The sequence below is a fragment of the Pollachius pollachius genome (genome assembly GCF_949987615.1).
Source record: "Pollachius pollachius genome assembly, chromosome: 20".
In the NCBI taxonomy this organism is placed as follows: domain Eukaryota; kingdom Metazoa; phylum Chordata; class Actinopteri; order Gadiformes; family Gadidae; genus Pollachius; species Pollachius pollachius.
Genome location: NC_136953.1, coordinates 3122584 through 3144723, shown reverse-complemented (window position 1 = coordinate 3144723; position 22140 = coordinate 3122584). Strand labels below are relative to the sequence as shown.

The 22140-nt window shown below is 46.2% G+C and overlaps 1 protein-coding gene across 2 annotated transcripts in view; it reads right to left on the bottom strand.

Moving 5' to 3' along the window:
• Window positions 1-11278: 11278 nt before the first annotated feature.
• The window catches only part of nlgn2a (neuroligin 2a), a gene marked incomplete at its 3' end in the record, with an annotated part of 91795 nt that continues 80933 nt past the window's right edge, over window positions 11279-22140 (bottom strand). For both annotated transcript variants that reach the window (XM_079757773.1, XM_079757774.1), the window contains 5 exons: window positions 18885-19070; window positions 15356-15621; window positions 14114-14270; window positions 13003-13369; window positions 11279-12146 (listed from right to left, as the gene is read on the bottom strand). In XM_079757773.1, coding sequence (XP_079613899.1) covers window positions 11279-12146; window positions 13003-13369; window positions 14114-14270; window positions 15356-15621; window positions 18885-19070 — 1844 coding nt within the window. The remainder of the gene's footprint in view (window positions 12147-13002; window positions 13370-14113; window positions 14271-15355; window positions 15622-18884; window positions 19071-22140) is intronic.

Below are 22140 nucleotides of genomic sequence, written 5' to 3'. Positions count from 1 at the left end.
TGTACTACTCATGCACCTGTCCAGTCCACTGGCCACTCAAGGGCAGTCACACCTGTGAGAATGCAAATTGCAATGCTACGGTCCCATGTTCATGTAAAACAGTGGAAGGTATCATCGTCATAAACATGTCTCTCTGAGCATCGCGGTTCCACTGCACATAAATTCAACTCGGTAAAAATATATTTATAGAACAAACCCCTTTTTAAATATTTTAGGCTTTTTGTAGGTACCACGTTGGGAACTTCTGGGCAAAGCCTTTCCATATTTACCTTAGCGGTAACTATGGTTGTAGTCAGGGGCGTAGGAATGAGTTTAACATTGGGGGGGACACATATCGGAAACCTGACAGATCCGGTATAATTTTTAGGTGGGACAAATGCGCCTGTCTCCGATATTGGAGGGGACACGTCCCCTCCGTCCCCCCCGGTTCCTACGCCCTTGGTTGTAGTACAACCAACCAACAACCAACACCTCATGAACATGACACGTTGCTCCAGCACAAAGGTCTGTGGCATGTTGAAGCCACCACCGCACACTGACTAATTTGGTAGCAAGGTTTAATTGAGTATGACATCATGCAATTAATCAATAACTAGTTTGTCGAGAGGAGGTCTGCATATTATTATCTATAGCCAATTCTCTAACCATAATACCATGTTGTTCAGTCGGTAATTGGCAGAGTTTATAACTGCAGCAGGAGGTCAAAGGTCGGCCTTAAAAATGCAATGGCATGTATTCATACAGAGACTGGTGTCAAGAGTTACCACAGCAACATTTGGGTTAGAGGTCAAGGGAAGGGCTATGTTAGTGGTCCATCGAGTGGTGATCAACGCCCCCACCAATCAGAATCAGGTAACCGTCACAACCGCCGCCAAACCAAAGATTTCTGCCGTAAATTCCTTGATTCTCCTTTTGTTGATTATCTTCATAGTTAGGGTAAAGACTTGCTGCTTTACTTTGTAAGCACATTTCAGATTGCATATAAATGTGAGCATTGAACACATCAGAAAAAAACGATCCACAATAATGCCTATTGAAGCCAAAAGGATATACTTACCAATAAATGCCAATTCAAATATATTACACATTGTTTAGACATGTGCCTGTTTAGGCCTATTTTGGACCTCTCTGCATGAAAAGGTTACCTGTACTGCGTATCTTTCTATGCCTGAATCGGAGCAGGAAGAGACCACTGCTGCAGAATCGTGTTTTTATCAACTGATCGCCCCACACCACTGTTTAGTGGATTTAGTAATTCATTGAATGAATCATTATGCATGATTTTATTATAATTATTGGAATAGCATCTTTCCAGTCGCAAGGCTTCACTTAAAAAATGGAAAATAATGACAATAGAAAAGGGGTGAATACAACAAACATAAAATGAATCCCTGGATGTTAAGTATTTGGATCCCATTTAAAAAAGCCTGACATGTCTGCATACATACAACACAATGCTGTACTTAAAGAAATATAAAATCAGTAACAACTGAATTATTTAAACAATGGAAGAATGTGAATGTGTATACTTTAAAACATTCTGTGCCCCCCTCGTACTACACAAAAAAATTACTTTATGTTGATTTATTTTTTCATCTTCAACACTTGACTCTTCTCCTGTTTCAAGTCCATTATATGCGATATATATATATATATATACTGCTCCCATCTCACCCCATATATCTTGACAGATGTCTATCAGGCTCATGGATTCTGCCTTTTCCCACGTTTGAAGAGGTCTTCAGCCAAGCAGCCCTTAGGAAACACGGCCAGGTCGTGGTCCACGTCGGTGTGGCGCGTCAGAAAGCTCTCCAGGTCCTTGAGCGGGACCTCGACCACCTCGTGACCTGTCGCTTGGTTCAGTGCGTAGCTCCCATAGCTGGGAAACATGAACCTCACCTCGTGCGGCGAGTTGCGGTCAAACCACGGGCAGCAGTACGCCAGCCACAGGTGTTTGGGGATCGCCACTCGCTCCCTCTTTTCCCGCCACAACGCCGCCGACCCCGACACGGTCGCCCCGGTGACCACGTAGGAGCTCCCGTGGCAGAAGTTGTTGAGGCGGCGGCGGACGGTGTCGAGGTAAGGGTTCCAGCAGGCGTCCAGGAAGGCGGTGGCTTGCGGCACCACGTTGGTGAGCGTGTAGGTGGAGGATTTGTCGTCGGGCTCGGCCTGGTGCTGGTCGGGGTTCAGGGGACCCCTCTCATAGCCCGCGGCGTTGGTGTAGTCCTCCAGCACAGCCTGGCTGTCCTCCAGCGCTGGGGCATCGTCGCTGAGGGGAAGCTCTCTCATGTTGTCTCCGCCGTCCTCTGAGGCCAACTGTCGGGAATGAATTACAATTACATTTACATTTAAGGCGTTTAGCAGACGCTTTTATCCAAAGCGATATGCACATTTGTCAGAAGAGAGAGAAACAACATATCGCCCTCGGTACAGTAAGGATGTTCATAGAACCAAGGGCCAAGCACTAACAATCGTTCATTAACAAAGGTCCATTATACAACGAAGACAGCTAGGATAAGATGCTAAACAACTAAGTGCTCTTTTTTTAAGTCCCAGGTCTTGCAATAAGTGCGTTCCCCTGACAAATGAATGTCAGGGGAACAGCATTATACATTCAGTTCCCCCTGCTGTCGACTTGTTTCTCATACATCTGTGAAGATGACATCGGGAGGCCAGAGGAACACGTCTCCTGTGAACACCGTGGCGCCGCTTTGCATACCTGCGGCTCGTACATCCAGGGCGTGTCCGCCCTGCCCTGTCCGTCCGACTTCTTGAAGACATAGGCGGAGTAGAGCGCCAGGCGGCGGCCGCCGTCGTACAGGGTAGCGTAGCGCGCCTTGTCCCGGAACCGCTGGCAGATGCTCTTCAAGCTAGCCCCGTGGAGGCCGACCGGGGGAGTGTGCTTGTGGAAGAAGTGGCTGCAGTCCCTGAAACTGAGGAACACGCTGGCGGCCGTCAGGCTGGGCCCCATCAGCAGCTGGAGGGACAGAAGAAAGGCTTTGAACAGCGGCATCCCACCACCGTGGTCTGGAGCAACACTACTGCCAGGGAGGGCTGCTTCCTCTCTTCCCGTTGGGCCTTCCTTATTTCCCTTGGTCCGAAGTCCACCAATCAGGCAACCTATCCATGAGACAGATACTATGTTTGTAGTCTACGCAGTATGGAGTCATTTAACCCTGTCAAACTACCGCTGTCCGTCTGAACCTGCCAGCGTATGCATATTGGCTGTATGCAAAGCCACAATTGATATCACCCACCTCCATTGGCTTTGAATTTATGGTTTGCCTTCAACTTCATTTGGGACAATGCCATGCGCAGTGTGGTTTTCAGACCTTGAACAAATAATTATCAAATCAATCTGTCACTATACTGTCTATATGTTCGTCCTTGCTATCTACTTTCCAACCTTCCATCTTTAAAAGTCATTAAACACCCTGGCCTTGACCCACTGCACAATATCTTTCTTCCAGGATACCGAGCATGTAATTCTCGAAAACATGAGGAGGCTGGCTACATTTATTCAAAGCTTAGCGAAGCAAGAATGAAAGCAAAATGGCAAATTACTAATGAACAAATTAAATCCCCTGCTGTCTCCCCTTTTAAAGCCAAAGGGCCCTCGAGAAGCACCAGTGGAGCATGAGGAGCAATGTTCAATGACTATAACCATCGCTCTGATCACACACATCATCGTAGTAGGGATGGGTATCGTTCATTGCTTTTTAATGGTACAGCTACTCATACGGATACTGCTTATTGATCTTGAATCCTTAAAAAAAACGAACAAATGAACCTCAACCTTATTTTTCTCAGTTATTCAATAGCTCACACACTTTTTTTTTTAAAATAACCTACGTACTCTTGAATATTGAAAAAATTTAAATGTAGCACAAAAAAAGTATTGCGTAGCATCTTATCCTAACTATCTTTGTTGTATTCGGGGAATGGGTTAACCTAGCGATTGTTAGTGCTTGGCCGATGTGTCAAAAGTGTTCACATTCATTAGCCTACTCGGTAGAAGTATAGATACTAGTGTTTAAAAATACTTCTGTAGAAGTTGAAGTTTCAACTCAAGCTTTTTATTCAAGTAAAAGTGTAAAAGCAATAGTAATGTAAGGGGAAAAATGCCATTATGGACAAAAGCTTAGGCCGCAGGGGCCTATAGTGCACTACCACGCCCTTTTTCTTATATTAAAATGTTAAAGTTGAACATTTTGGAATGCAACTCATTCAGCCGTATTTATGCCTATTGAAAATGAACGCATTTTAGTACAATAAAAAGGCGATACATATTTTGGCAGGTCGATAGTTCAGCCTGACAGAATATGTGACTCCCCTATAACTTTGGCTAGGAAAGAAGAAACATGTATATTCTAAATTCAGTGTGCATTATAGGGGTTTAGCTGGTAATGAAAGGCTCTTTAATTGCGATAGGCCTACATTATTAGGCCTACCATGATCAATGTTATTATTGTTATTTATTCAGGATATTTTTCAAGGACATCTGCAGATTTTGCAACTAAAATTTGGATTACCCTACTAGACTGGGTACCTTCTTCATTTTGAAAATGTAAGTAGTAGAAGTAAAATTTTGGCTGAAAAAGTATAGATACCCACAATTTAGACTTAAGTAAGGTAACAAGTATTTGTACTTCGTTACTTAACACCTCTGGTGCTTGGCACTTGGTTCTATGAACATCCTGACTTTACCGACAGAGATATATGTTTCTCTTTCTTCTGACAAATGTTCTTATTGTAGTTCGCTTTGGAGAAAAGCTTAATGCCCTAAATGTAAATGTCAATTCTCCCACACCACACCATCACAGGATCCTGTCAACATGGGGATTTTAAAGAGCTGGAGCTCTTACTCAACTTGATCAAAATAAGCATTCAAGTCCTGAATACAAAGAAACCACTGTTAACATTAACAACAAAAAATACTGTGCTTAAAATACAATCCTCTTTTTACGGCACAGCATTTCATCACAGATCGTGTCGTTTTAGCCATCCTTTTGACTCTACTGGACAGAAACAGCTGGTCCAATACGATGGACTGTAACCCTACACACTGCCAAGGCCTGCTGGTTCATGAGTGGACTTACGGCTTCTCCTCTTCTCCTCACTGCAGGATGTGGGGTCAAAGGGTCGGTTCAGCTGATGGCCAACAGTGAGCCACAACAGACTGGGTTCGTTCTGGAAGATTTGTGAGACAGCCACTTCGTTTTCAGGACATTGTCACTTATGGTTAGTGGATTTGTTGGCCTTACCAATTGTATAATGTGTATGCCTATTTGATTACAGCGGACTTGTTGCATCCTTCTGACCATAGGATTAAAACGGCTTGTAAATGGTGCTTAACTTTATTTAAATTGTTTAGTGGTGCATGTTAACTGCAAACCGTTGATCATGTTTTCATAAAAAAATGTTTTTTGGGTTTTCCTGTATGCTGGGTGCTGCCATCTTTTCTGATGGTGCTTCCACACAGAGTGTTCAAGGGCAAAAAATAAAATAAACCTGGGGGCTTGAAAGCAAAAAACCTGCATGGTGAATAAAAATCCCCAAATGTTTTGTGAGATATACTTAAAAAGAATAGTTTCTCCAACAAACAAGATATCCACGGAACGACATGGAGTGATTCATTGAGTTCTACTTTGATCTTACCCTAAAATTTTAACAAATCAGCTCCTAGATATGATTTTCAAATATGTGAAAGACAGATTAAGAGGTTGCTCTGTGCCAGAAGGTTATCTCGACAGAAATATACTAAGTATGTCCTCTTCTGGGACTTCACTTGTTCAGAGGACCTCTAAAAAGTCTTCCTCCATCCTTCTAGGAAGGTCACTGTTTACTTTAGCACGCTGGCCAATCGTTAGCTCCATGTCATGTGAAAAAATGCAGCATTCTTTCCACCCTGCAGTTCATTTCTCTCACCCTACTGTTCTTTTTTCACCTGGAAGTTTATTTTCCACAATCCACAGATCTTCTTTCTCTCTGCTTATTCTTTTAAATGTGTTATATATTTGTATGTAATTTTTTTCTATCTATCTTTATATACCAGCAGCTTCGTAGCTGCTGGTGTTTACAGATTATACTGGGGGGGGGGGGGGGGGGGGGTGCATGTAAGCTATTTTACTGAGATTCCGGGGACTTATATTGTGAAAGATGAAAAGTTATAAAGTTGCCATTTTAGTTCAGACTATAAAACCCCAGTGTTGTTATTTCTTATCTTCAGGAGCATGGGGGCAACTCGTAATGCTTTGTTACATTATTATGACCAGGATTGATTTGGCAAATTGCAAAATATTTACTAACAAAATATAAGGCTACAGACCAATATTGATGTGGAGTTTCCTCTTATATTGCGATTCAATACCCAGTTGTTTCTGGTAAGAACCTTTTCCATGGGTGGCCCTGTTGGAAATCGTCCGGAATCCAGATGTTGTGTAGATTAGAGTGTCCAAGAAGCTTAACCTTCTCTCTGCACCTCATCAGCCACTGGCCAGACCCAGCTTCACACACACACCAGCCATGACCCCGCCTCATTTTGTACTGACGTACAAAATTCACTCCAGATTGGGCCGTCTCCAAAAAGACGAAGTCATGCCACATGTGGTTCACTTGTCTCATGAATGCAGTTTGTGCATCAAGTGTGTGCGATTTATGTTTTCAGTTTGACAAAATAAATAATAATCTGACAGTGGCTATGAATGTATTTATTGTTTTTCCTGGTCAGAATCACAGCATACAGTGTGTAATAACTTCTAAAGTAAACAGAAATATCATCACCTTATTTCTTTATATAGATTTACTTTCATATCTTTTTTTAAATGTTTTTTTTTGTTTCATTATTTAGCATTATCTTCTCCTCAAGAATGTAAAAACAAGACAACAAGAGCAGATTTGCAAACCCATGGTAACCAATTTGATATCCAGCTCAAGGTGTGTGTTTGTGTGTGTATAGACTGTGTCATTAACCTGGAAATGTGCATATTTGATGAGGGCTGATTAAATAAAATGAAAACGCAAGGAACAGGACAACATTGCAAAGATGCAACAGATGAACAACGGCAATGAAACCGGTCGCTTCGTGAAAAGCCATTCATCAACTCCGCTACAGTGTCATATGAGCTCAGAAACACCATCCACACAGCATTAAAGTAGAAAAGTTTAAAGTTTACAAATGTTTGATTTAAAAATAAAAAAAATGCTTTTTAACACAAGAAGTACATGTAAACCAGACAGGTGAAAGGAAAACATGGCGTGACGTGACCTGCGTTTGCCCACACTCAGTAGACACATATGCCTACCGATGTATTACAGGGGAGGTATTATAGGATGCCGGAGCAATGAAGGTCAAATGTCTGCTACTTTTAGGCCTACTTATCATGTACTGAGCGCTATACGACACAACAAATGCTTTCAAAGTCATGCGGATTATATATATTTCTTTCGATTCCATCATGTGGTAATTTCTGCACCAGGATTTCAAGATGGTTTCCATTTTTGCATCTGCCCCTGTTGCCTTCTGTTGTCACAAAGTAAGTATTCCATTCATTCCATCAGAAAACAAACAAGAAACGTAATATTTACAAATTTTGTGTTTTTCTAACACTTAGAAATTTACAGTTGACCTTCTAAATACTGTGTGTCTGACTCTCAATATGTTGTTCCTTCATGTACAATACTTTCTGTCCAGAGATGGCACGCGTTAGAATCCATAGCGCCCTCTGGTGTACACTTATAAAATAGACAAGGTTATGAACAGACCCTTTGCTGCTGTTTTCACCCATCAAGGTGCCCTAAAGAGAGGAACTTTGGCCCAAAGATCGGGCGGGGACTTCGGCTCTGTTGGAGTTGTGGCAAATGTATCCACACATTCCCGACTGCCATTCAGAACAACCCTGAAAACTTATGGGAAGGGGTCCCGGCCCTGCCCAGGGACGACTAGTGGACAGTAAGTTTGAATGTCTTTTGCTCGTTAATATTCAGTCAGCTGCCCCTTTAGTTGTTGTTTTCTTATGTTTAAGGCTGTGAGTTTCCAGTCTCCCCAGTCCTCCCATAGGTTACAGTTCCTAACTACAGAGCCATCCGTCCAGGACTGTAAACCCGCCACGAGAGTCTGTCCTCGCACGTAAATCACATGTTGCTCATTGCAAATATATATATATATATATATATATATATATATATATATATATATTAAAACAAAAGAAAAACAGTATGCAGCCAAAGAATTAGCCCTATCCCATTGCTAGCTTTCCCCAACCAACCGCAACACAAGAAAGCAAATAAAAAGTAAAGAAACGTGGGTGAACGAGCCAATAGGCTAGGGCGTGTTTGTGGCGAGCGCTGAACAACACAAGCACCGTCGGTGTGGTTTGATTCACGGGGGGGGGGGGCGCAAACCGACACGCCACGGGGCGAAGGGCCAGACCCCCTCGCTACATAACAACAGACGTGACCCTATAATGGAAGAACCCTGGCCTCAAAGGACAAACAAAGCAAACAAAACAACAGTACTCAAGTTCTGCTGCTAGTACTACCTCAACTACCCTGTTTCGAAGGGCCTCCACCTCTATGTAGCACCGTCCGTTCCCCCCCTCCCCGGTCCGTTTGTGTGCTTAAGAGTCCAGGTCGAGACCGGTCAGCGGACTAGCCTCTTTTAGTCCGGGCCGGGCGGACCCCCTCTCTGTGTAGGGCGTTGAAACAACAATGGTCCAACTGAGGTCGGTCAGAACCGCGAGGCGAGGGGGACGACGTCAGGTTGGGGGAGACACAGTGACGGGTTCCTGCGTTGGCGTCAATCGGTTGGTTTTTTGTATAATCGGCGGGTCAGACGGAGGACGTCTTGACAGCACAGGACACACGGCGGTATGACCGAGGGGCAAGGCGGGGACATTTTAGCATGAACACGCGTGCACACGGTGATGCACGCATTTGACGTCTCTCTCTGGCAGTGGTGGTCGAAGATGTAGAATAAGGAATTCCCCTGCAACCCATTTGTGTGTGTGTGTGTGTGTGTGTGTGTGTGTGTGTGTGTGTGTGTGGGGGGGGGGGGGGGTAAATTGTAAATTAAGAAAGACAGATATAGAGATGGTGGTGGTGGTTGGGTGAAGTCAACACATTGACTTACTCGTTCAATATAGAAAAATAGTCCTTGTTTGTATACATCCAAAACCGGCTCCATCTCCAACAGTCATCCAAAATAAAGACAAATAAAAAGGTAGATTTTGAATTGCTGTTTTGAAGTTATATTTTAATAGGGGCAAAGATATCCTCACACAGCCAGACCTTGTATCTCAAGGCAAAACCGTTGTAGAACTTGCCTGATTAAGGGTTTGTGATGCTAGGCAGAGATACATGGGGTGAAATATAGGATTTGATTGTTTTGTGAATGAAAGTGTTGTGAAATCGAAATACTAAGGTTGTTCTTTCACAATAAGTGTCTCGGACCTGGAAACCAGCAGTTTGAAACTTGGAAATGTAAGAACGTCACCGGTCGGCCAGACTTGTCGATTTGGGGAAAACGTGCAGATTGACAAAATACCCTGTACTTGCTGTACTTAAACTGATCTGTACTTAAAAGAGAAATCATGCATAGATCCCAAATGAGACACAGCTTGTATATACCTTCCGCTCAGTACAGATTTATATATATATATATATATTTATATATATGTAAATATAACTATATATATATATATATTTATTTAATTTCTCTATATCTATATTTTCTGAAGAACGAAAAAGGAAATGCAATACAGAAAAAAGACAACCCATGACATTAATGCAATAAAAGGCCAATTTGGCACGTCACTAAAGGCTTGTGAAAAGATGTCAACAGAATTCTCACAAGCTGGAATAGGCGATTTGAACAAACTTCCTATCAGAACTTACTCTATGCACAGAGCACACATAGACTCTGTCTGAACGTAGCACTCAGCCGCCTTCAAATATTACTTTGAAGGGTTTGACCGCAAAACCCTGTGTCCTGCTTGGCCCAATGTGCGCTCTGTTTTGAGAGGCATATCAGAGCTAAGATTTAAACTCTAGCTTCTGTGCCCTACTGTGCATTTACAGATGTTTCTGGTGGAGCGCAATGTCCACACGCTTAGCCCAGTGAAATAGCACAAGTGACGAGTGGTTTAAGTTAAACCAGTTTGCCGTCCTCTTTCCATGGTTCTGTAACCCTTCCTCTTTTCCACGGTTCTGTAACCCCACCTCTCCGTTCTCCATACGCCTTCTCACCAAGAGTTTGCTCTTCGCTGCAATATGGATATGATTTGGATTGTGATATTAAAAGACGAAGATAATATTGTTACACGGAACACGATGCTGTGATATTGCCGACCCCATCACAGACACGCAGACTTTTAAAAGGGAGCCGTTGTTTGAAAGAGAAGACATTGCTATAAAATATTTTTGAAATTGTAAAATATTTTAAATAAAATGTTCACTCTTAAATATTTATTCACGTATCTTTATCTGTATCGTTTGCAGTCGACGGAACTCCCCCAACCCCCTCCTGCAAGCCCCTCCCCCCCCGTCCCCCTTGCGTTTGGATCGTATATTGGTGATCTAGAATAACCACGATTGGACAATATGAAAATAGAAACTATCGCCCAACCCTTAGCTGGACCCTTCACGATGCAAACTCAAACGCAGCAGTACATACCACGAGTATCAGTAGCACAAGTTTCCCATAATGATCCTGTCTGACGTTTTATGGCCCGAGGCCAAAGTGATGGGAGGAAGAGAGATGAGGATGGAGAGTCAGAACAGACGAGCAGCACGGGAGGACGGGGGGAAGGAATCACTGGTCAGCCGTCAACACAGAGAGAGAGAGAGAGGGGGGAGGGCCCCAAGGGCACGCCATGGGCCGGAAAATAAGGTACGCAGAAAAAAGGAATTTAGTATTTGTGTGTGTGTGTGTGTGTGTGAAGGGGGGGTGGGGGGGATTCAAGTCTGATTCGGGCAACAGTGCGTCTCTAATGCCCCCCCGCCCGGTGAAACAAGTGAAGTCTTTGAAAACATCTCCCTGGATATCGTCTCTGCAACACGTGGATGCATTTCAGTTCCGAGCCCGATGACCACACATGGGAGGAGCGAGAGGGGTGAGGGGGGGACGGGGGAAGAGGGGACGGGGACAGAGCACAGAGAGACTCAGAAAGGCCCCCCGATCTCAAGTTCAGGGCGGTCCCTCATGTGGGTGGTCCGGATAATGTGTTCGACCCGAGAGAGGTAGGGGGTGGGGGGGGGGGGGGGGGTGGGGGTGGGCTCACTATACGCGTGTGGTGGAGTGCGGGTGGGGCAGGGTGTTGTTGTGGCCAGCGGTGGCGGGGAAGGTGTTGAAGGCGTGCAGCGGCTGCATGCCGGTGATGGTGCTGGGGATCATGGTGATGGTGTTGGGCGTCATGAGCGGCACGTCGTCGGGCGCGCGGCGCAGCGCCAACGTGTAGTCGGGCGGGCACGCCGGCCGCAGGATGTCGTGCGGCCGCAGCGGCTCCATGTCGTGGTGGCCGTCGTGCTCCGAGTGCTTCATCTGCAGCGACATGATCTCCTCCTCCTGGCTGTGCGCCAGGTCGTTGGCCGGCCGGCCGGCGCGCTGCGGCGACAGCCGGTGGCGCCGCATCTCGTGGCGCTTGTCCCGCTTGTAGTAGAGCGCGGCGAAGGCCAGGATGTTGAGGAAGAGCAGCGAGGCGCCCACCGCCACCGTCACGCTCAGCTCGGTGGAGTAGTCCCGCATGTCGCCCGGGAACAGGTCCTGGGGCGGCCGCTCCGAGCCCTCGTGCTCGGGCTCCGAGGGGAAGGTGGGGTAGGGGTGGCGGGTGGTGGTGCGTGGCGGAGGGCGGTGCGGGCGTAGCGTGGTGGCTCCGCCGCCGCCGCCGCCGCCAGGGACGCCGGACGGCAGGTGGATGGTGGGGTTGAGGAAGTCAGGGGAGTCGTCGTGGATCTGGTGCAGGTGGGGCACCAGCTCCAGCCAGAAGGCCACCTTGTTGGCCCGGTAGTTGTCGCGCACGCGGGGCTTCAGGCCGATGTGCAGGTACTGCTTGTCCTTTGAGTTGAACTTGGTCCAGATCACCTCCTCGAAGCGGTTGGGCTTGGTGTGGATGAACTTGGTGTCCTGTGGGACGGGCAGGTTCGGGTCCCTGTGGGGGGGGGGGGGGGGGGCAGAATGTACACTGTTAAGGGGAGGGCGTTGAAAGGGGTGAGATCGCAATTTAACATGGGTTATTTGGTAGTTAAGAAGGTCATAATGATATTTTTCAAATTTCATCGATCAATTTAAATCAATTGATTTGACGTGATGTTTTCATACAATCGGTTCTGTACCCTGATCTGTAAGTGAATCCTCAAATGTGAATGGAAATTATTATGGTAGGGACAATAAAGAATATATCAGACATACAGCAGTTTCAATTATATGGTAACTGCAATGTGGTTGAATTGGCAGAGACATCTGCAAAGATGTGGTTCATTACAATTTTGATTATATGCTGCACCTATTGGAAACAAGGGTCTTTCAAGTCTTTAGCGGAAAGTGAACTCTATTGCAAACGTAATGAATGGCTAAGTAGTGTTTTTTCACCTGCGTACTCATGCTAACAGTCTTGGGTGCATTAACACCTAAGCTTTCTGGTCAGTTTGAATCCATCCCTGGAGACTTTCCAGGGATAGTACGGTTAGTTTGGGGTGGTATGAGTGATCATTTAAATTCTCCTGCGGATCAAACAAACAGACTCTGGTCCACTTGACAGCGGTGAACTCGGTCCGCTTCCAAGGGAAGTCTGCTTCGGTTCTGTTTAATTGTGACTGTGATCTGATCCAACTAAAGGAAGCAAGCCAAAATGCAATGAATTATGGGATGCGTGTACACTTTTGGAGCCAACTTTGCCTAAGATCAAGATTTGTCGCAGCCAGATGTGGTGCAATCAGGATGTAAAAGCACTCATGGAAATAACAAAAGAGTGGCTGGGACGCCATCAGGTCGGGACCCCGACCTACCCGGTCTTGGCGAAGTTGGTCCAGTAGGTCATGACCACGGCGCTGAGCATGACGTCGTTCTTGGAGAAGTTGCAGGGGAACAGGTCGGTGGCGCCGATCATGGGCACGCCGAACACGTAGGGGATTTCGTCACCGTGCGCCGCGTCGGCCCACTCGGGCCGCGCCTCCGTCTGGCAGTGGTGGTAGAAGGTGTAGAAGTAGACGGGTGACTGGAACTCGGCGTGCAGCTTGGCGGTGGCGATGGCCGGGGCCACCCACTGGTGGTCGGTGAACAGCGCCAGCAATGTCTTGCGCCGCATGTCGCCGTTGTCCCGGTCCGCCCAGTCGGTGTACATGAACTTAATGGTCTCCCGCAGGATGTCCTTACCTAGGGGGGGCGGGGGGGTGGAGGTAAGGGGGAGGGAGAGAGGGAGAGAGAGAGAGAGAGAGGGAGGGAGTGAGGGAGAGAGAGGGAGAGAAAGAAGGGAGGGAGAGAGAGAGAGAGAGGGAGGGAGGGAGGGAGGGAGAGAGAGAGAGAGAGGGAGGGAGGGAGAGAGAGAGAGAGAGAGGAAGGGAGGGAGAGAGAGAGAGAGAAAGAGAGGAAGGGAGGGAGGGAGAGAGAGAGAGGGAGGGAGGGAGAGAGGGAAGGAGGGAGGAAGGGAGGGAGAGAGAGCGAGGGAGGGAGAGAGAGAGTGAGAGGAAGGGAGGGAGAGAGAGAGAAAGAGAGAGAGAGGGAGGGAGGAAGGGAGGGAGGGATATAGAAACATAGAAGGAGATATAGATATTTGACAGTGTGGGAGAGACAAACATGGGCATTGTTAGAGATTTGATGAAAAAACATGTTTTAAAAGATCATACAAAAATGTGTGTTCATGGTCTTAGCTAAACCCAAGATACATTCATTGTCTTCATAGTAATTATTTTTATTGCTTTGTAAAGTCCTACCATAATATAGGAGAGTCAAAGTTGCAACGGCATTAAAGGCAAAATCATAAAAAAATACACGTTTTTATGCCACACTTTAATGGTGTCGAGGGAACCACCGCTATATCCTCATAGACAGGGTTAAAAAGGACAGAGGTTTATGTTCAGAAGGACATTCGTTCAGGACAGGTTGACCAGCAGAACTCACCCATAGATGGATATCCATAGAGGTTGTCAACAAAGTTGGAGATGGTGTAATCGAACGCTGCGGCGGAGATGCCGTCATTGTCCTCGCTGTCGTCGACGAACTTGAGCCCCTCTCCCTGGTTCACGCCGATCAGGATGTCGTAGTTGAGGAACTCCCCCTGTTGGCCAAAGAAAGCAGCATCACACTGAGTTTTAGGCTGAACAAGCAACGAAATAAAGCTGCAGAATGTTTTCCCTTTTTTAAACGCAGTCTTTGAAATAACACTGAAAGTTCTTTCTTTTTTTCAATTATCAACGGTGTTTCATTTGTAAGGTTAGGGATAAAGTTCTTGCCCTTGTTCCTCTTCCTGTCGGAGCAGTGGTGAGGGCACACTGGATTGTGGGATATCTCGGCCAACCAAGGATACGTCTATGCAGACTTCAAATGTCCCTAGTCCTAGTCTCCTCAGCAGGCGGCATGTTTTTAAAAACATTTGATTTAGACAAGACCTTATGCCTCCACGCCTCCGAACACTGAATCCTGAATAGGCAGCGCTTTATCTGTTTGGCACACAGCCTATATACCGGGCGATTCTGTAGGCCAGAAGACCCAACGACATTAATGCATTCATCTTCGGCTCTTTAATGTCCAGTTAAATCGTGGTCAATGTATGCAGTAGAGCACTACGTTATCTATTCTGGATGTAAGAAACATAACTACGGAACACACAAAATGGCTGACATAGCATCCAAATAAAAGTGTCTGTTCCCTCAACCTCCTCTCTTCTGTCAAATCACTTGCATGCTTCCTGAGCACGGTCGACCAACGTCCAACATCCAGATCAAGGCGCTGGATCAACCAGAACATCATACACTCTGGCGGCGTCGACCCCGCCCGAACACATCATGTAGGTGCCAATTCCTTTGCTTTAATTTAGTTGTCGTTTTCAGTATTATTAGACCTTGCATGTCTTGCTTGTCTTGCATGTCTTGCATAACTTGAACGTCTTTTCTTATGTTTTTATTTTCAACAATAATCTTTACTTTGAATATTTGTTTGAATGAGCTTTGGAATCTGATTCATAAATAAATGAAGATACTTTTATTTTGCATCTCATCTGGACATCCCATTTTTTTGCAAGACATCAAGTGTCTACTCTAGCATATAGTCAGTCCAAGAGTGATCTACACATGGAACAACAATGGACATTGTAGTCACTACACATCACCATATCATTCAACTGCTAAAACACGAGATACAAACCTGCTGCATGAGGATCTCGGGGTCGTCGGGGACGACGTCTCCGTCCACCACAGGGCCAAAGGCGATGTGGTAGCGGGCCGGCTGGATGTCCTGGTCCACCAGCTCCCGGAAGTTCTTGCGCCGGAGGCAGTCCACCAAGTCGGCGGTCTCGGAGTAGGTGCAGCCCACCTTGCGGGCCAGGATCTTGGTGTACTTCAGGGGCTGGTAGTTGATGGACCAGCTGGAGATGGCTGTGCCACTCTGGGCGATGGCTCGCTGGAACAGACCTGGAGTGAGAGAGAGCGAGAGAGAGAGAGAGCTTTTTTTGCTGCTGTTTAGCTACGAAAAACTTTTCGTAGCTGAACTTTTAATATCATGTAAAGCTATATGTATACAACTAGCTCACTCCAGTGATATATTACTGATTCTAGTCCTTTATATATCGTTTTCTGATCTTACTCTGTCTGTGTTTATCATGGAAAGCACTTTGTAACACGCCTTGGCTTCTATATTAATATAGCTATGTATTGTATAAGTATAGAAAGATGGCAACCATAGAAAGAAACAATAGCTCACTCGAGTTGTGTAATTTGGTACAGCACTCTCTCGCTCAGCGCTTTCTACTATCTGTTGAGGTTTTGTCACGTAAAGCCATTTTGAACACACATTTGCCACCTAATACATTAATGTTATCATATAATCAACGCTAGGTGCAATAGCCTACTTTAGTGGTAAAGTGAAGTGTAAAGTGTTACAGACTTTCTTGTCTGTTTTTGTAATGTCGCTTATAACACGCCATTGTTTCTTAATAAATTAAGTTGAATGGTATTATTCATTTTGTGTATATGTATAGAAAGATGGACTTTCATTGAGGCATCACATCATCACTGCTTGGTGAAAAAACTCAGTCTGATGGTATAACTAGCTAGGCCACTAACTAGGAAAAAAAATAAACAATCAACATGAATGCAGTTATTGTCCTACAATCATACTTATTTGGATCTATGTCCTTAACGATTAGTGGACAGGAGTCTGAGCAACCATTATCAATGAGACAACTATTTTGTTTCCCTTTTCTTTTCTGCATTCCTTTTTTATTCAAACTCCAACCAAAGTCATAAAGTGCGTGTGTTGTCCACGTTCATATAGCCTGCAGTATGAACAAGCACAGACAGAATGCAAGGGGCAAAGGCTGTAGGATGTGCTTTTAGTCTACCAGGTTGTAGTTTCATCACGGCACACCCCCGTCCACAACGGGGTACCCCAGTGGAAGTGAGCAGTCGATTCTCTTAGCATTTCGGTCGTCTTTGCGTAAGTCCTTACAATCTCTCTCCTTGACCTCAGGATGTTTTCCATCGAGGTCGAGGAAGCGTGGACCGAAAACGACACAGGACATCACATTTTCGGCCATTTAACAGCGGCTATAGTTTATGCAGGCCTTCATTTAAATGTATTATTCACGAATGCCATTAATATATTCAGCTCCTGAAATTGTGATTGGTCGACAGTGTCCTCAGTTTAAGAGGTTAGTGAGGTTAGTGCGGGTGGGGGGGTTTGAGGTGATGACTCAACATGCAGTGTGACGGGAGCAGAGAGGGGGGTCAGGGGGGGTGGGTGGGGGGTGGGGGGCTACCTTACCTGGTGTGACCCGTCCCACCTCCACCCCTCCCCCAGTGTTGTTACCCTGGGGCAGGGGGTGGTGGTCATCTGGGTGGTGGTGGTGGTGGGTGGGGAGAAGGCGGGACCAAGGATGGGGCGATGTGATTGGACACCGACGATGAGCGCTGGGATGGATGGACGGATGGTTGGCAAAATGGTGGCGGTCGGACATACGGTGGAGGTGGAGGTGGTGGTGGTGGTCAGGTAGGAGGGGGGGGTGGAGAGAGATGTAGAGTACAGGGGGGGGGGGGAGAGGGAGGGAGGGAGGGAATGGGGATAGGAGGGGGGGGGTAGTTGACAAAGAGGTGGGGTTAAGGGTTAAGAATTGATGGCTTCTCCGTGGTGTTTGTGTGTGTGTGAGAAAGAGAGAGTGTGTGTTCTTATAAATGAGGTTCAACAAAACAATAAAATGATGAAATTAACGAAATGAATTAAATGAAACCAGCGTATATCAACGCCGACCTCTGCCATTATGAGTGTTAATTGTTGGTTCATTAATAATCGTTATTAACTAAACGACGAAAACAGAACATTGCTCTTCGGATTTTACTGTTCACCATTATCTGTTGGTGACGTGAAGGGTTGCCATTGAAATAGGAGGAGTGGTGTGAGAGGATGAGGAGGCTGTCTCACCCTCTCTGAGTGGGGTGAGAGGATGAGGAGGCTGTCTTACCCTCCGAGTGGTGTGAGAGGATTAGGAGGCTGTCTTACCCTCTCTGAGTGGTGTGAGACGAAGAGGAGACTGTCTTACCCTCTCTGAGTGGTGTGAGAGGATGAGGAGGCTGTCTCACCCTCTCTGAGTGGTGTGAGAGGATGAGGAGGCTGTCTTACCCTCCGAGTGGTGTGAGAGGATGAGGAGGCTGTCTCACCCTCTCTGAGTGGTGTGAGAGGATGAGGAGGCTGTCTTACCCTCCGAGTGGTGTGAGAGGATGAGGAGGCTGTCTCACCCTCTCTGAGTGGTGTGAGAGGATGAGGAGGCTGTCTTACCCTCCGAGTGGTGTGAGAGGATTAGGAGGCTGTCTTACCCTCTCTGAGTGGTGTGAGACGAAGAGGAGACTGTCTTACCCTCTCTGAGTGGTGTGAGAGGATGAGGAGGCTGTCTCACCCTCTCTGAGTGGTGTGAGAGGATTAGGAGGCTGTCTTACCCTCTCTGAGTGGTGTGAGAAGAAGAGGAGACTGTCTTACCCTCTCTGAGTGGTGTGAGAGGAAGAGGAGGCTGTCTTACCCTCTCTGAGTGGTGTGAGAGGATGAGGAGGCTGTCTCACCCTCTCTGACTGGTGAGAGAGGATGAGGAGGCTGTCTTACCCTCTCTGAGTGGTGTGAGAGGATGAGGAAGCTGTCTTACCCTCTCTGAGTGGTGTGAGAGGATGAAGAGGCTGTCTCACCCTCTCTGAGTTGTGTGAGAGGAAGAGGAGGCTGTCTCACCCTCTCTGAGTTGTGGGAGAGGATGAGGTGGCTGTCTTACCCTCTCTGAGTGGTGTGAGAGGAAGAGGAGGCTGTCTTACCCTCCAAGTGGTGAGAGAGGATGAGGAGGCTGTCTTACCCTCCAAGTGGTGAGAGAGGATGAGGAGGCTGTCTTACCCTCTTTGAGTTGTGTGAGAGGATGAGGAGGCTGTCTTACCCTCCGAGTGGTGTGAGAGGATGAGGAGGCTGTCTTACCCTCTCTGAGTGATGTTTGAGGATGAGGAGGCTGTCTTACCCTCTGACTGGTGTGAGAGGATGAGGAGACTGTCTTACCTTCTCTGAGTGGTGTGAGAGGATGAGGAGGCTGTCTTACCCTCTGAGTGGTGTGAGAGGATGAGGAGGCTGTCTTACCCTCCGAGTGGTGTGAGAGGATGAGGAGGCTGTCTTACCCTCCGAGTGGTGTGAGAGGATGAGGAGGCTGTCTTACCCTCCGAGTGGTGTGAGAGGATGAGGAGGTTGACACAGGACCCCCCGGCGCCGGAGCCAAAGATGGTGATGCGTTCGGGGTCGCCGCCGAAGTGTCCGATGTTCTCGTTGAGCCAGCGCAGCGCCTGGATCTGGTCCAGCAGCCCGTAGTTCCCCTTGGCCGATTGGTCACCCGTGCTCAGGAAGCCTGCGCGTGATTGGACAGAAGAGAGGAGGTGGGGGGAAGAGACACTTTTTTTAGATGCTGGGTCGGCCATTTTGAGTGTTTATATGTACTTTAACTGAGTGTGTGAGTATTCGAGGGGGGAATGGGTTGAAAACAGACATTTAATCTGATACGATAAGGGGCTTAGCTTGCTGTACCCATTAAATGCTAATTGTTCTGTGTGGACATCGCTGCAGAGCCACCTCAGAGTCCTGAGTCAGCAATAAACTGTACACGGTTGCCTCTTCTTGTAATTCTCAAACGTTTTAATGTTGAAAAGGAACTGACCCAGAAAACGTGAAAGCAATGCTTTAAATGTCTCTTTAAAATGGATGCCTTGTAACTTTCTTTCTTTCTTTGTTCAAAGAGAAGGGAATAAAAAAATTAAGAGAGAGAGAAAAGAAGATATATGGTGACAGAAGGTGAAGAGAAAAAGAGAGCGAGAGATGGCAAGAGTGAGAGAGCGCGAGAGAGAGAGAGAGAGAGACAGAGAGAGAGAGAGAGAGAGAGAGAGAGTTCTGTGAGGTCCGGATACAGGCTGAGTGTTTCATCTGCGTCCAAGACATCAGAGGTTTGCTCTTCTGTCTCTCACACACACACACACACACACACTCTCACACACACACACACACACACACACACACACACACACACACACACACACACACACACACACACACACACACACACACACACACAGGGGGTGCTGATCAAAGGCTAACAGCACAGAGAAGACATTTAGCTGTCACTTTCTCCTCATCCTGCTCACACACACACACGCATGCGCACAAACACACATACACACACAAATCAACAAATGAGGACACACATCAAACAAAGCTATCACGGGCAATGAGCATGTGTGCCCACTCACACACGCACACACACACATCCAGATTGAGGTGGGAGAGGTGGCGGTGATGCAGGAGGAGCTGTTGGTGAAGGTGATGATGTTGGTGGTTATGATGGAGGTGACGGAGAAGGAGGATCAGAACTCTCCCAGAGCTTGTGTATTCTGTCCCAGGACTGCCAGTCCTCTGGTGGTGAATAAAACATACCTCGAGGTCCAAATGCATTATTGAGCAGAAATGCCACAGGACCAGATGTTCTGAGGCTGGACAGGAGTGTGACCAAAGAACACGACACCAGACTCAGAATTTGGCTCTGTTGTATTTTGAGATTCAATCTTTAAGGCTTGATTATGTAACAGAACGATTTCAGCTTTAGATTTATGTGACAATATAATTTGGGCTTTTGGTTTATACGACAATGCGATATTAACATTGGCTTACACGACAATAGGATTTTAGCTTTAGATTCATACAAAGATACAATTTTGTCTTTAGATTAAAGTAAACAAATGTCGATCGTCGAATGAAGTAAATAAATTTTATTTATTTATATGTATTTATATATATGTATTTTTGGTTTCTTATTTTGCTATTAATACACATTTTACCAAGGGCCGCCTGGTGGCTTCCCCCTATGTATATCTTCTCATGTTACATCCTGTATTTATTTGCGTTCTTCACATTATCATTATCTTAATGTATCTGCAATGATTTGTTCTTCACAGGCCATAATTCAGCCAAAGGCAGCATGACAGATGCCGTTTCTACACATACATTTTTGCTTTATACTGTCTCTTTCTCTCTCTTTTCTCTCCTGCCTTCCCTTCCTCTCTCATCCATACACCTTCTATTCAGCCCTCCCTCTGCCGGTAGCACGTTGGGACGCTGGGTGGATAATGGCTGTGATCTGCGTGTGTTTGAGGCGCCGCTCTGATCCGCTGTGATCTCTCGCCCAGGGAGAGGGGGCCTCCGTGGTGTTATTGTGTGCGAGCCGTCCCTCTTCTAGCTCCATCGGTTCATCAGATGATACCAACACAAAACCACCCCAAGAGGAACACCCTCTCTCTCGCTGTCGCTCGTTTGCGCTCTCTCTCTCACTCTCTCTCTTTCTGTCTCCCTCCCCCCTCTCTTACTCCGCCCCCCCCTCTCTCTCTCTCTTAAATTGACATAACAATTGAAAAAAGCCTTCCCAAAGCAGTTGAAAAATAGAAGCAGAAGAAAATTATGAATTAAGTCAAATATCAAAACTTAAATACAAAATATACACCCATAAGTATATACAATTTGGAAGATGTTCGCAATAGTGAAATTATTGTGACGACAGAAAAGTGCAGTTTCATGATTTCAGAAATGTGTTGGTTAATTAAAGTCCAGTGGGATGAGTCTGTTTGTGAGGAGTTTGAATCGTTCTCTCATCACAACAAGTCACAAATTATGCAACTGTCATCGCCACTTGTTTTATTTATTTTAAGAGATATGGCAGTTTGTTAGCATCTTCAAACTCCTTTGCATGTCTGTGTAATCCGTTGGAAGTGTGTGTTCCTGATGTCTTGGTATGACAGGAAGTTAAGTAGTGCAGCTCAGTTTTTAGTTGGTTTTGTCTGCAGTTGGAGCACAGTCTGTCTTCCCCTGAGAGCTGGGTCTGTCTTGGGTGTTCCTTCTTGATGGCTAGGTTGTGCTCACGGAGTCTGTCCTTGGTCAAGGATGTTTTGGTCACAGTGGTCAGGTATTCTGCGGCTGTGTATTTTTGGCTCAGAGACAAGTAGTGCTCCATGTTGCCCAAATCTTTGGTGGATTCTTTCCAATGTGCCAAATAGTGTTCCTTCTGTTTCCTCATCATTTGATTCTGCCTGAATTGTTGGGGACTGAAACCCAGGACCAGCTGGCTAAGGACACTCTCTGTCTCTATCTATTTCTCTCTCCCCCTCTCTCTCACTCCATACCTCTCTCTCTATCTCTCTCTGTCCTTCCTTCTAGCTCTGTCTATTTCTCTTCATACATACCTGTCCTCTCTCACCCTGTGTCTGGAGGTGTGGGTGTGTGCATGTGTGTGTGTGTGTGTGTGTGTGCTTGTGTGTGTGTCCGTCTGCATGTGCAAGCGCTCATGCTCCCTGTCCCCAGCTCTGTGCCAAACACATGAGTGTATGAGTTTGTGTGTGTGTGTGTATGTGTGTGTGTGTGTGTGTTTGTGTTTGTGTGTG